Genomic DNA, 14243 nt, shown 5'->3' with positions numbered 1-14243 from the left:
TTGCTTGTATCCTTACAATTTTTATTGACTGTTTCCTAACATGATTTGATTGCTTATTTGTACCCTATGACTATCATTAAGTGTTGTACCTTATGATTCTTGCTAAATGCATCTTTTCTTTTTATGTACAATGAGAGCATATGCACCAAAGACAAATTCCTTGTTTGTCAAATCACACTTGGCCAATAAAGAATTCTATTCTATTCTATTCTATTCTATTCTATTCTATTCTATTCTATTCTATTCTATTCTATTCTATTCCACTCCATTCCATTCCATTCTATTCTATTCTACAGTGTGATCCACTGCCTTCCCTCCTGTACTATGATCTCAGAAATCATAGTACAGAAATGCTGTCTTGTTCAGAGATCTGGATCAAAATGAATAACAGATGAGCAGTGGTGGCTATAGCATGAAGTAGGAGAGAGCACCAGTTCTTTATTAGTTCTTGGTATAATGTCCCCATGATTGTCAGTCATTGTTTTAGCTGTGTTTGAAAATGGGTTTCTCACTCTTTTGGAAGAGCACTAAATATATATCCAAAAGAATGCAGAGGAATAGCTCTGGTTCCATGCAAGTATTTTCTGCTGGTTGCATTCAAAGGGAACCCAACAATCAGCTAGTGTGTAGACTTCTTTTAACATAGGCTTAGTAGTACGCAGGATAGATCCATTTGAGGATTGCATTAAGGTTTTCTCCAAAAGAGCCCAATTACAAACTGAATATATCACATAAAACATTGCTGCCAATCCAGCATGAATTCTGACAATGGGCTATGTCTGCCTATCTTCCCACCTGTCAAAATTATCCTTCTTTCTAGCCCCATCTCCATCCTGCAGCAAGGAGGATGGCTGTTTTCTTACACCTGATGACATTTGGCTGGAGATTAAAAAAGAAAAATTGTGGGAAACTACTAATCTCTTTCCGTAACGTACCCTGCATTCCACACAGAAGGACATCACGAGTAGCTGGCATTGAGCCTATGCAGGATAAGGATTCCCAGTGGAGACACACATTTTATGACTGTGTAGTTTTCTGTTATTTCAAGAACTTTAACTTGGCTATGATGTTATGAGGAAGAACCGTTTGACTGAGAAACACTGAATTATTCCTGTGACCAAATAATAAATCTGTTAATCAGTTGTCTCAATTCTTCTCCCTTCCACCCAACATACTCACCATCCAAGTATTTCATAAAGAAAAATATGCCTCTTTTTTATATCCTTTCTTTCCGCAATATTACCGAGCAGCACATCACTTGTAAATTTTTCCTGGTTCTACCTGCTTCATTTTGTAGGAATTCATTTTGTAGGAGCCACAGATGTAAACAAACTTACATTCTCTTAACATTAAGGGTTTGGCAAAATCTAATCCTAAACCCTAAAACCACAAGTGTAGAAAATACCTTGTTTTGTTAGATTTTTTTTTTTGTTTACATTTATACCCCGCCCTTCTCCGAAGACTCAGGGCGGCTTACAATGTATAAGGCAAGTTGTATATCATCTTAATTCAAGAAGGCCCCATTCTCTTAGCAAATAGAATTTGGAGTATAGGAGTATAATTTGGATTAAGGAGTATAATTTTCCTAATTCTCCACAAGTGATGGTTAAACAAACCTCTGAGGCAATTGTATCAAGTACAGAGTACATCTGATGTCACTTCTCCACCCATAAGGAATAGCTAAGAAAGGTGATAATCTATAACAGTTCACTGCACTGTTGCTCAAACCGGTCTTTTATCTAGAGTAGAGTAACACTAGAGATAATAAAAAGATAAAGGTTCCCCTCGCACGTATGTGCTAGTCGTTGCCGACTCTAGGGGACGGTGCTCATCTCCGTTTCAAAGCAGAAGAGCCAGTGCTGTCCGAAGACGTCTCCGTGGTCACCAAGGTGGTCCCTATTTTTTCTACTTGCATTTTTACATGCTTTTGAAACTGCTAGGTTGGCAGAAGCTGGGACAAGTAACTAGAGATAATATCAAAGTACAATATGGAGGAAAAAAAACTGAGATTCAGTCAAACAATTATAGATTGGAAAGAATCCTGGAGACCAATTAATCCAGCCCTTTGCTCAATTCAAGAATTTACTACAACAGCATCTACAGGTAGTCCTTGACTTACGACCACAACTCAGCTCAAAATATCTGATGTTAAGTGAAACAAAAGTATATTAAACTTTTATTAAGTGAGCTTTATGACCTTTCTTGCCACAATTGTTGAGTGAATCACTACAGCTGTTCAGTTAGTAATGAAGTGAACCTGGCTTCCCCATTGACTTTGCTGGTCAGAGGGCCCCAAAAGGGGATCACATGACTTGGGACACAGCAACGGTCATAAATATGAACCAGCTGCCAAGCATCTGAATTTTGATCACATGATCATGGGGATGCTGCAAAGGTCATAACTGTAAAAAAATGGTCATAAGTCACATTTTTTCAGTGCCATTGTAACTTTGAACGGTCACTAAATGGACTGTTGTAACCCTCTATATGCTAGATCAAGGCCATGAGCATTCTGCTGATGGAATTAAACTGAATATTGAGATGTTGGACTAGGACTCAAGAGACTCAAATCTCCACTTGACAGTACATCTTACAGAGTTAATTTGAGCCAGTCTTAAATTAACTTGGAATTTGGGCCACTTACTCTCAGCTCAGTTTCCTTCGCAGTCTTGCTGTGGGACAAAATGTGGAGAAAAACCCATGAAAGTGAGTTAGAACTCTCTGAGGAAAAGCAGGTCATATATGTGGCAAAAACTGAATTCTGAAGTAGGGCTCACTTTATGAAAACACGGGGGAATTAAAAATATTAGCCAATGGTGGTTTCCATCGAAGATCCTGAAACTCAGAGGCCAGATTTTTCCTAGGACAAAGGAAGTGAATAGGAAGCCACAAACATCCAGAAAAACAGCCCGATATTCTAAAGCGGGGTGTCAAACTCAAGGCCCGGGCCTGGATCTGGCCTGCAGAGTGCTTAGATCTGACCTGCGGGCCTTGCAGTGCCTCTGCCAGTGAAAAAGGAGATTGGGAGGGCCACACACGCTTCCCCCAAACTCCATTTTCACTGGCAAAGAGTTGCAGGAGGCCGTTGCAGTCAAAAACAGACCTCAGGAGCCTGTTTTCTCTGGCAGAGCACTCAGGCCACCACAGGCGCCTCCAACACGAGTGACATTGAGCTGACTACGCCCACTCCCACCATGCCCACCCAGCCCACCAAGGTCAAACACAATCCTGATGTGGCCCTCAATGAAATCGAGTTTGACACCCCTGTTCTAAAGAAATAAGCCAAGCCAAGGACAAACCCTAATATATAGTATTCACTCATTTTTAAAGATAGGCCCATACCAGGTGGTCAACTTAATGAGCAATTAAACCTTCAGTAACTGGGCCGAGATTTCTGACTTTACTTGATGAGTCACAGCTCCAGGACCTTAACTGAATAGGCTTCTTTATGTGAATCAGACTTGCAGATTTAAATTTATTAAAATATAGCATAACTGTGGATAAGATAGATAATGAAAATTGGAATAGGGCAGCAAAACCACAGCTGTCGTTCAGATTTTCTTTGTATTCTATAGATAGAGGGATCAATCTGTAACTACGTATGTCCTTTTTTCCCCAGCCAAACTGACTTTCGATTTCTGCTTATTGTATCTAACATTGTAAATGTTTTGCTGTTTTCCTCTAGAGGGAAACTGGAATTTTGGGCTTTTGAGATATAAATGGATCGATTTATTTGTGAACTTTACATCACAGATTTTCATGGCTATATTTTTTAAATAAAACAAAAAAATCCAAAGTTAGACAAGCCCAAATTAAAACCAATTAAGAATGTGAAAAGGGTTACAATAAAAAAGGCTATTTTATGTTTTAATCTAAAACTCCATAAAGTTCTATGAAGGCAGGATAATATTATGTCTTATTATTATTATTATTATTATTATTATTATTATTTATTATTATTTAAATTTATATACCGCCCTATCTCCCAAAGGACTCAGGGCGGTTCACAGGCATATAAAACATCGATACACAAAATTAAAATAATCTTTAAAAAACTTATTCCAATGCCCTATCATTAAAAATAGAAATATAAATATTAAAATCAATTTAAAACCCCTATAAAATTTAAAATCTAAGCCAGTCCTGCACAGATGAATAAATGTGTCTTGAGCTCATGACGGAAGGTTGAAGGTCCGGAAGTTGGCGGAGTCCTGGGGAGCTCGTTCCAGAGGCGGGAGCCCCACAGAGAAGGCCCTTCCCTGGGCGTCGCCAGGCAACACTGCCTAGCTGACGGCACCCTGAGGAGTCCCTCCTGTGAGAGCGCACGGGTCGGTGAGAGGTATCTGGTCGCAGTAGGCGGTCCCGTAGATAACCCGGCCCTATGCCATGGGCGCTTTAAAGGTGGTCACCAAAACCTTGAAGCGCACCGGAAGGCCACAGGTAGCCAGTGCAGCCTGCGCAGGATGGGTGTTATCACGGGAGCCACGAGGGCTCCATCTATCACCAGCAGCCGCATTCTGGACTAACTGTAGCCTCCGGATGCCCTTCAAGGGAGCCCCATGTGAGGCGTTGCAGTAATCCAGGCGAGGCGTCACGAGGCGTGGTGACCGTGCATAGGGCCTCCCGGTCCAGAAAGGCGCAACTGGCGCGCAAGCGAACCTGGTAGAACGCTCTCCTGGAGGCGGCCGTCAAATGATCTTCTAGAGACAGCCGTTCATCCAGGAGGGCGCCTAAGTTGCGCACCCTCTCCGCCGGGGCCAGTGACTCGCCACCGATGGTCAGCAGCAGTTAGCTGACTGTGCGGGATGCGGCATCCACAGCCACTCTGTCTTGGAGGATTGAGCTTGAGCCTGTTTCTCCCCATCCAGACCCGTCGGCCTCCAGACACGGGACAGCACTTGATAACCGTTGGGGTGGTCCGGTGTGAAAATACAGCTGGGTGTCATCCGCATACAGCTGGTACTTCACACGAAACCACTGATGATCTCACCCAGCGGCTTCATGTAGATGTTAAACAGAAGGCGAGAGAATCGACCCCTGCGGCACCCACAAGTGAGGCGCCTCGGGGCGACCTCTGCCCCCTGTCAACACCGACTGCGACGGTCGGAGAGATGGGAGGAGAACCACCGATAAGCGGTGCCTCCACTCCCAATCCCTCAATCGGCGCAGCAGGATACCATGGTCGATGGTATCGAAAGCCGCTGAGAGGTCTAATAGGACCAGGGCAGAGGAACAACCCCTATCCTGGCCCTCCAGAGATCATCCACCAACGCGACCAAAGCCGTCTCCGTGCTGTAACCGGGTCGGAAACCGGACTGGAGCAGGTCTAGATAGACAGTTTCATCCAGGTGCAAGGGAAACTGATATGCCACCATACTCTCTACAACCTTAGCGAGCGGGTTGGAGACCGACGATAATTACCTAAAACAGCGGGTCAGGAAGGCTTCTTGAGGAGGGCCTCACCACCGCCTCTTTCAAGGCGGCGGAAGACTCCCTCCACCAAAGAAGCGCTCGTAATCGCCTGGAGCCAGCCTCGTGTCACCTCCTGCGTGGCCAGCACCAACCAGGAGGGCAGGTCCAGTAAACATGTGGTGGCATTTAGCCTCCCCAACAACCTGTCCATGTCCTCGGGAGCGACAGGGTCAAACTCATCCCATACAATGTCACCAAGACCGCCCTCAGCCGTCTCACCCGTATCACCGCAATCTTAGACTGAATCACACAGCATTTCTAATTAACCAGAATAAAGACATTAAAGAATGAAAGGCAAATGTCATAAACCAGTATCAGAATCTCCTAAGACTTAATGCCAACCATAATTGAACAGGAAAGGATTTCTACAACCAAAGTGTTTATACCTTTTGGCTCACCATAAAGTTAAACTCTTAGCTGAGATGTGTGGTGCAGAATTTTAATACTTAATAAAAATTCTGGTAGATATTGGATAGGAGAATAGAAAGAAATTCTAGGATTGTGTACTAAATTGGGAAAACGAGAAAAAAGCATTTCAGAAGAAAGAAATGGAAAATCATTTCCATGTCAATACCAGAAAATAATATGTATTTATGGAGTCATTTTTAAGAATTCACTTTGACTCGAAGGTAATTTTCCATTTATTAAAAGAAATTCTTCAGGTCTCTTGCTGGATCACCACTATCACCTCTATTTTCTAAACAGATTTCTAAATTTCTAAAGTAACTTGCTCAACTTTACCACAAAACAATCTTCTGGAAGATCCAAAACATTTCAAAATGGGATCTTTGAAGATTATTACATGCATACTTGTAACAGATTAGGGCAAAAGTCTTCTAATCCCAGTAGCTGTGTTGATAGACAAACTACCTAATCCCAGGAAATATCAGAGAGTATATAACCACTGCCACTACGTTTCAGAACATCACTCAGAGAGAGCACAGCAAAAGCAGCCCTGCAAAGAAAAAGGTAAATCAGAATATTTTTGATTTGATGCTTCCTTGGCAGTTATTTGGCAAGCAGAATTAGTGACCTGAAGAGCTGCATAAATATCAGACAGTGAATTTTGATTGCTTTGAGATATTTTGAAATGAGTGGGGGTTATAGAAATAGCAACACATCCTTAACTATATCACTGAAATCAATTTACTTACAGCTACTTTGCACCCCAGGTCTTTATATTGAGCTGCTTCTTTTAATATTATGGTCAACTGTTATCCAAAACAGAGAAACCTCAAAATACAGCATAGAGGTGCTCTGTTTATTTCTAAGCAAGTCTTAACAGAATACACAAGGGACCTTGGAGGTCTTCTAATTCAACCCCCTGCTCAAGCAGGAAACTCTATACCATTTCAGATAAATGGTTGTCTAATTTCTTCTTAAAAACATCCAGCATTGGAACATCCACAACTTCTGGAGGCAAGTCATTCTAGTGATTAACTATTCTAACAGTCATGAAATTTCTCCTTAGTTCTAGGTAGGTTCTCTCGATTAGTTTCCATCCATTGCTTCTTGTCGTGTCTTCAGGTGCTTTGGAAAATAAGTTGACCCCCCCTCTTATATGTGACAGCCCTTAGATATTGGAATACCACTATCGTATCACCACTAGTCCTTCTTTTCCTTAAACTAGACTTATCCAATTCCTGCAACCGTTCTTTGCTTGTTTTAGTTTCCAGTCCAGTGGTGAAATCCAAATTTTTATACTACCGGTTCTGTGGGTGTGGCTTGGTGGGTGTGGGTTGGTGGGCATGGCAGGGGAAGGATACTACAAAATCTCCATTCCCACCCCACTCCAGGAGAAGGATACAGCAAAATCCCCATTCCCACCCCACTCTGGGGCCAGCCAGAGCTGACATTTGCTGGTTCTCCGAACTGCTCAAAATTTCCGCTACCCGTTCTCCAGAATCTGTCAGAACCTGCTGGATTTCACTCCTGCTCCAGTGCCTTAACCTTCTTTGTTGCTCTCTTTCTAGAGTCTCAACAGCTTTTCTGTTGAATTTCATTTTGTTAGATAGGGCCCAGTGTTCAAGTCTGTCAAGATCCCTCTGTATCATGAGCCTATCTTTTGGAGTATTGGTTATTCCTGTCAGTTTGGTGCCATCTGCATATTTCATGAGTTCCCCTTCTATCTCCTTGTTTAAATCATTGACGAAGATATTGAAGAGCATAGGGGCAGAGCCTTAAGATACCCCATCCATGTTGATGTAGTTCTATTAAGGACAGCACATTGAATGCCGTTGATCAGCCAGTTACAAATCCAATTGGTACTGATGCTGTCTAGCCCACATTTTTCTATCTTGTCAAGTAGTAGGTTATGGTCTACCTTATTAAATGCTTTACTAAAGTCCAAGTATATTGTATACACAGCATTTTGTCAGTTTGTTGAAGAATGCAGTAAGACTTGTCTGGCATGATCTGTTTTGACAAACTCATGTTGGCTTTCAGTTATACACTTTGTTTGCCTCTAGATGTTTGCAGATTCGTTGCTTGATTATCTTTTTCAGAATCTTTCTAGATACTGATGTCAGGCTGATAGGTTTGTAGTTTCCTAGATCCATTTTTTTCTTGTTTGAAGATAGGAACTACATCAGCTCTTTTCCAAGTGATGGTTAACCTTTTTGGCACCGAGTGCCAAAACTGGGCTGTATGCTGGAGCATGCCATAGGTTCACTATCACGGTCTTTTCCAGTCTTCTGGAAATTCCCCAGTGCTCTAGGTTCTTTGAAAGATATGGTTCAGTGGAGTGGTGGAGGTGTTTAAAAATTTTTTATTACTGGTTCTGTGGATGTGACTTGGTGGGTGTGGCATGGCTGGGTGGGCATGGCAGAGGAAGGATATTGTAAAATCTCCATTCTCACCCCACTCCAGGGGAAGGTTACTGCAAAATCCCCATTTCCTCCCAATCAGCTGGGACTTGGGAGGCAGAGAATAGATGGGGTGGGGCCAGTCAGAATTTTTACTACCGGTTCTCTGAACTACTCAAAATTTCCGCTACCGTTTCTCCAGAACTGGTCAGAACCTGCTGAAACCCAACTCTGGTTCAGTGGTTCTGAGATCTTGTCTACCAATTCCTTAAAGAACCTTGGTGTAATCCATCTGATCCTGGTAATTTGATATTATTGACGTCATTCATTTTAAAGTGATCAGTCAGTTATGCTTTTAGAAGAACAGCCCTTTGCCCTTCCCTGTTTTATTTCCCACTTTTCTTCTCCTGATTTGACAGAGCAAGTCAAAATCAAATTCATCTTTTATGTATGGGAAAGATACATTCCTTCAAATTTACATTCCAAATTCAGGACCAGTCACCTGAGGATCATAGGATTGTCTATTTATATTTTAAATGCTGTATTTTTGTTACCATGATGAATAAAGGAGAACATGAAAGTATTTATATGAAATAGTAATACTTTTTTCTATTAATGGTTTCCTTCCAATGCTCATAGTCGGATAAAGCTTAGGTACAAAGGAATTAGAGGATTGGTCACCGAGGAACCGATAGTCTTCTCTGTCTGTTAGAAATTCAGAGGTTTTTCCGCCACGAAGCAAGAGTTTCCATCACCTGAATGCAGCCACTGAGAGGATTCTACTTTGGAAGGGTGTAATATCAAAAGTGCAAAAGATTCACATTGTTCAAGACCATTAATGTCTCTGTCTCTTAAAGATTCAGAAGATTCAGTTGAGATTCTGATGCAGCCAATGGGATGGATAAAAGTTTAGATTTGTTTTAAGATAATTAGGAAGTTTTCAACAGAATGTTGGAAGCTTTTTTATCATTGATATTTGTTAGAAATCAATGCATGATTCTATCACTTTCTTAAACACCATTGGGTAGAGCCATGGGATCTGGGAAGCAAAATTCCAGATGTCCACCTCATGGTAAGACAGAGTTCTAATAGTCATTTGGAGATCAACATTTTTTTCTTGAGCAGCATGAAATAACTTGGCATTTAGTTCCCTAATTGTTAATAACTAATAACTATTTGTTCTTACAGATTTATCCAACAAAATGAAGATTGTGATGGTTCTTGCCTGTCTTTTCGCCCTGGTTGTTCCTTTAGAGGTACACATTATTTCATTATGATTGCATGATAGAAATATCTAGGTTTTATTTAATGCTTGACAAAAATGGCAATAAGAATTTGATGGTCGGGGGTGTGGTGTGTGTCATGTGGTGTTTATGGAATGGGTTGGGCAGACAATCATTTTCTCAAGGTTCTTGTTTGAAGGTTCAGTGAGGGAAGTCAGCATTATTATTCCACACTGCAAAAGGAGGCTGGGATGGAGGAGTCAGGGAGACAGAAAAAGGGAGAGAAAAGGAATGTTGAGTCCATATAGCAAGTTCATCACGTGCAGAGACTTGAACTAGATTCTCCTTCTCATTAGCACAGAGCAGCATTTCTCAACCTTGTCAACTTTAAAATGTGTGGAATGGCTGGCTGTGGAATTCTGGGAGTTGAAGACCACACATCTTACAATTGCTAATGCTGAGAAACACTGACATACTTTAGAGGTTCCAAACTAAGTATTTCCTGTCAAAAATGTTCCCAAGGTGGATTTGAGATGATGTTCCTTGGAAGGCAACATCCTTATTTTTCATATGGTCTTCTAGATACTGGGCTGAAGGCAACCAAAATATTTGGCACTCTTATGATGAGCTGAAATTCTGGATGATTGATTTGGTTTGGGGAATCAGTTCCATAAGTAGCATAGCTGATGACCTGATTTGGTCAAAAACAGTTATCACAAAAAATGAAATGGTTTAAATTAATTATAACCACAACATTAAATCCGTTCATCCATTTTCATATGATGTTTTCCTCATTCTTCCCCTTCCCTTCCAGGCCAGCAGTGAAAGTGGAAGCCATGAACGACGGCGATACCGATATCCATCTTATCCAGCTCCAAATTATGGCTCTTATGGCTATCCAAATCCAATTAATGCTCTTTTAAGATATGCTAGACCATTTAGTCCAGCCAGTAGAGGTCCTGCAGGGCCACCAGGAGCTCCAGGGGCCGGAGGCCCAGCGGGGCCTCCAGGGCCTCCGGGGCCTCCGGGACCTGCAGGGCCTGCAGGGCCTCCGGGGCCTCCGGGGCCTGCTGGGCCTCCAGGTGGCCCAGGTCCTGCAGGTCCCCCAGGCCCCCCAGGACCTCCAGGAGGCCCAGGACCCGCAGGTCCCCCAGGCCCCCCAGGACCTCCAGGACCTCCAGGTCCCCCAGGACCTCCAGGACCCCCAGGGCCTCCCGGAGGCTAAACCTGTTCTGTTGACTGGTAAGTCCTTTCGAGATATTTCACCTTAAAAGGGAATATGTTGTGGGCTACTTCTACTACTATCCCAAGATTATTTATCCTTTTAGCCTTCAGGGACAGGAATGCTGTTCCCTGAAGCATTGGGCTAGGATGGAATGGTTCTGGGAGGTTGGTATGAGTGTTGGGTGGGTGGGTGGGGATCCCTTTTTAAATTATTAATGGGTTGCTGTGACCCATTTGGGGTCATTCTGTGTAAAATAGATGGTAATATAAGTTCTGCCCTTTACCAAGAGAATTAAAGCTTTGGATGAAATCTCCTTGCCCAAGTATCACCAAACAGCTGTTTATTATGTTTACACAGTTTGGTTCTTCTGTAGCATAGGTGCTTAAACTTTTTCAGGTTACTAAACCTGATTTTTATTTTTTATTTAAGAAACTTTATAATTAGCAAAACTGCAATCAAGGGTTGAAGGCCTAAGTGATAGAAAAATGGTAGAAAAGTGATAGAAAACTAAAGTTTGTGTTGTCCTTTATACTATAGTGTTACTTTATAACAAGAAGGCCTAAATCCTGGATAATATTCTATATACTTGGTAATATTATATAGCAGGGGTTCCCAACCTATGGCCTGCAGCCCACTGCTGGGCCTTGAGCTGTTTGGAACTGGGCCACAGAAGTGACGGGCAAGCGTGTGCGTACATCCTCACTTGTGTGAGTAGTGGACATTCACTTAAGGCAGCTACTCCATCCGTTCCTCTGGTAACATTGTTTCTGGCAACATTTCCACTTCTCCTGGCAAATGAAAAAGGAGCTTCACCTATGGAAGGATAGGTCATCTTGCACATGGACATCCAGGCTCATTTTGAGAAAAAGAGACATTGTGCTAAGTTTTGGAGGACAGTTAGTCACATATCACTTTTATTCCGTGCCATATCTCAGTCAAAGCAAAGGATTTTCAAAAGGCCTGTGGAAATGAAGTGCACTGCAAAGTTGAACCACTTCTCATAGTGCACGTTGGGCTTTTGTTTCCTTGGTCCCTCACCCAACAAATCCTGTAGCTGGAAGACATTCGTGGGAATGAGCTTCAAAGAATGAAAAAGTCTTGGAGGGCCATTGGTTGCACAATGGCAGATCAAAGTGACAAGTCAGACTCTGGCATTGGGCCCAACTTGATCTTCCCTTGACACTACAGAACCCTTGATGCTACATCTGTAGCATCAAGGGAATGCTGTAGCATTCCCTTGACACTACAGATGGTACAGAGCCACTGATCACTGTTTCTGTGCCTGGGAGCAGAGTCGGCTATTTCCCCGATCCTTTGTCCCCTGACATTCTGAATCAAAGAGGAGAAATGGAGAAAAAGAAATTAAGCCTATGCGGAGTTACCCCTTGAGTGAGAGTCCCCAACAACATGTCTTTCTGGCACGGAGAACCCATGGGGAATGTATCTGAATAGGTTCTTGAGAAAGGCTGCTTAGAGCAAAGAATGTAACAATTATTCTGGAGCTGTGAGAACTAACTTACGAAGTAGGCAGGCAACACTTATTCTAGTTGTACAGAGGGGAGTTCTGAAATAATACCTGATCATCTTTCCACCCCCTCCCCTGTTTTTATAGATCTTGCCGAGATGCTCTTTGCAAGAGATCTAGAAGACACCCATTTGCTTCTGGCACAGCTGAACAAATGATCCTGATTTAGACTGACTTTTTAAACTTTGCAGTAGTTTCCTTTAAATAAATTTGACAAACATTACATTTCTTCTTCTAGATTTTTGTTTATATTTGTGTGTGTGTGTGTGGGCGAGGGTGTTTATGAGTGAGATGGGAAACATTGTCCAAAGTAGGGGTGGTATTCACTTACCTTTGCTTCCGGTTCACAATTGTGAGCGTGCGTGCGCATGCAGGACTTTCCGCACATGTGCAGAGCATCAAAAATGGGACATGATGACGTCTGGGCGGGTGGGCGGAGCCTCCTGCCACTGCCGCTACCAGTTTGCCCGAACTGGATAGAACTGATTGAATACCACCACTGGTCCATGTGTTTATCCCAAATGTGTTTAAACTCAGTATTAACTAATTAACCCACTACCTCTGCTGGAAGTTGATTCCAAGATTCCATTACTCCTTCTGTAAAGTACTTTCTAACATTACTTTTGATGGTCCCTTGTTATACCTTCCGTGTTCTTGATTTTTGCTTAATTTTGAAACTACTGCCTTCTAGAACCTTATTCACACCCTTAATATATTTAAATGTTTCAATCACCCTTACACTTCTGTTCTCCAGGCTCTACATATTTAGTTCCTCCAATCTTTCCTGATACATTTTATCCCTCAGATCTTGCATCATTTTTCTTGCCCATCTCTGGACTCGCTCGATCTTATCAATATCTTTTTAAACTGAGGTCTCCAGAACTGGGCAAAGTATTCCAAGTGGGATCTGAGTAAAGACTTATATAGTGGGAGTAGGACCTCCTTTTTTGTGCTGGTGAACCCTGTAGTGATGCATCCCAGAATTTTATTTGCCTTCACAGTTGTCTGTTTACTCACTGTGCAGTCAGCTGCTATGAAAATCTTTTTCTTATATTCTGTCTAACATTGTACCCCCAATAATACTATACTCTGCCAAAGGATTCTTCTTCCTCAAATGCATGGTCCTACATTTAGAAAACCCGAAATGCAATATTCATATTTTTTACCAATTTTCCACCAATGCCAAATTGTTTAATGTGCTATGAATACCCCCAGGAACATCAACTCTATTAGGCACTTTTTTGTCATCAGCAAAAAGACAAATCTTACCTAGCAAGCCTTCTGTTATATCACTTAAAAACACTTTGAATAGAACAGGACCTAGGACTGAGCCTTGTGGTATATGCGTTGTGACTGGTCTCTGATAAGATAGTGCCCCATTAACAATCACACACTGGGATAGAATAGAATTTTTTATTGGCCAAGTGTGAGTGGACACACAAGGAATTTGTCTTGATGCATATGCTCTCAGTGTACATAAAAGAAAAGATACGTTCATCAAGAATCATAAGGTACAACACTTAATGATAGTCATAGCGTACAAATAAGCAATCAGGAAACAATCTATATCAATATAAATCATAAGGATACAAACAACAAAGTTACAGTCATACAGTCATAAGGGGAAGGAGATGGGTGATGGGAACGATGAGAATATTAATAGCAGTGCAGATTTAGTAAATAGTTTGACAGCGTTGAGGGAATTATTTGTTTATCATGGCGTTCGGGGAAAAACTGTTTTTGTGTCTAGTTGTTCTGGTGTGCAGTGCTATCTAGCTATCAGGATCAGGATATCAGGCTCCATCTAGCCATTGAACCACACCCTAGCCTGGACAACCCAGTTCATTATGTTGTCATTGTATTAGAACTGTATCAAATGCTTTGCTAAAATCCACATAGGCTATGTCCATAGCACCACTTTCATCCAAAATATTTGTAACATGGTTTTTAAAAAGTCAATCAGATCAGTTTGACACTTTCCACCTTCAATAAAG

At 42.0% G+C, this 14243-nt stretch overlaps 1 protein-coding gene across 1 annotated transcript; it reads left to right on the top strand.

Moving 5' to 3' along the window:
- The first annotated feature begins 6410 nt into the window (after positions 1–6410).
- On the top strand, positions 6411–12462 carry LOC131191855 (collagen alpha-1(I) chain-like). The gene is made up of 4 exons (XM_058170392.1): positions 6411–6441; positions 9465–9532; positions 10314–10741; positions 12337–12462. The coding sequence occupies exons 2-3, from the start codon at positions 9479–9481 to the stop codon at positions 10722–10724; spliced, it is 465 nt and encodes a 154-aa protein (XP_058026375.1). The 5' UTR covers positions 6411–6441; positions 9465–9478; the 3' UTR covers positions 10725–10741; positions 12337–12462.
- Positions 12463–14243: the final 1781 nt, after the last annotated feature.

The sequence above is a fragment of the Ahaetulla prasina genome, chromosome 2, assembly GCF_028640845.1.
Source record: "Ahaetulla prasina isolate Xishuangbanna chromosome 2, ASM2864084v1, whole genome shotgun sequence".
NCBI lineage: Eukaryota > Metazoa > Chordata > Lepidosauria > Squamata > Colubridae > Ahaetulla > Ahaetulla prasina.
This window is presented reverse-complemented; position numbering and strand designations above follow the sequence as displayed.

What these genes read in the sequence shown, in the direction of transcription:
- LOC131191855 (XM_058170392.1), top strand. Translation starts at nt 9,479, where the DNA reads ATGAAGATTGTGATGGTTCTTGCCTGTCTTTTCGCCCTGGTTGTTCCT. An exon ending in CCCTGGTTGTTCCTTTAGAG is followed by an intron (nt 9,533 to 10,313) that starts GTACACATTATT and finishes CTTCCCTTCCAG; the next exon opens with GCCAGCAGTGAAAGTGGAAG.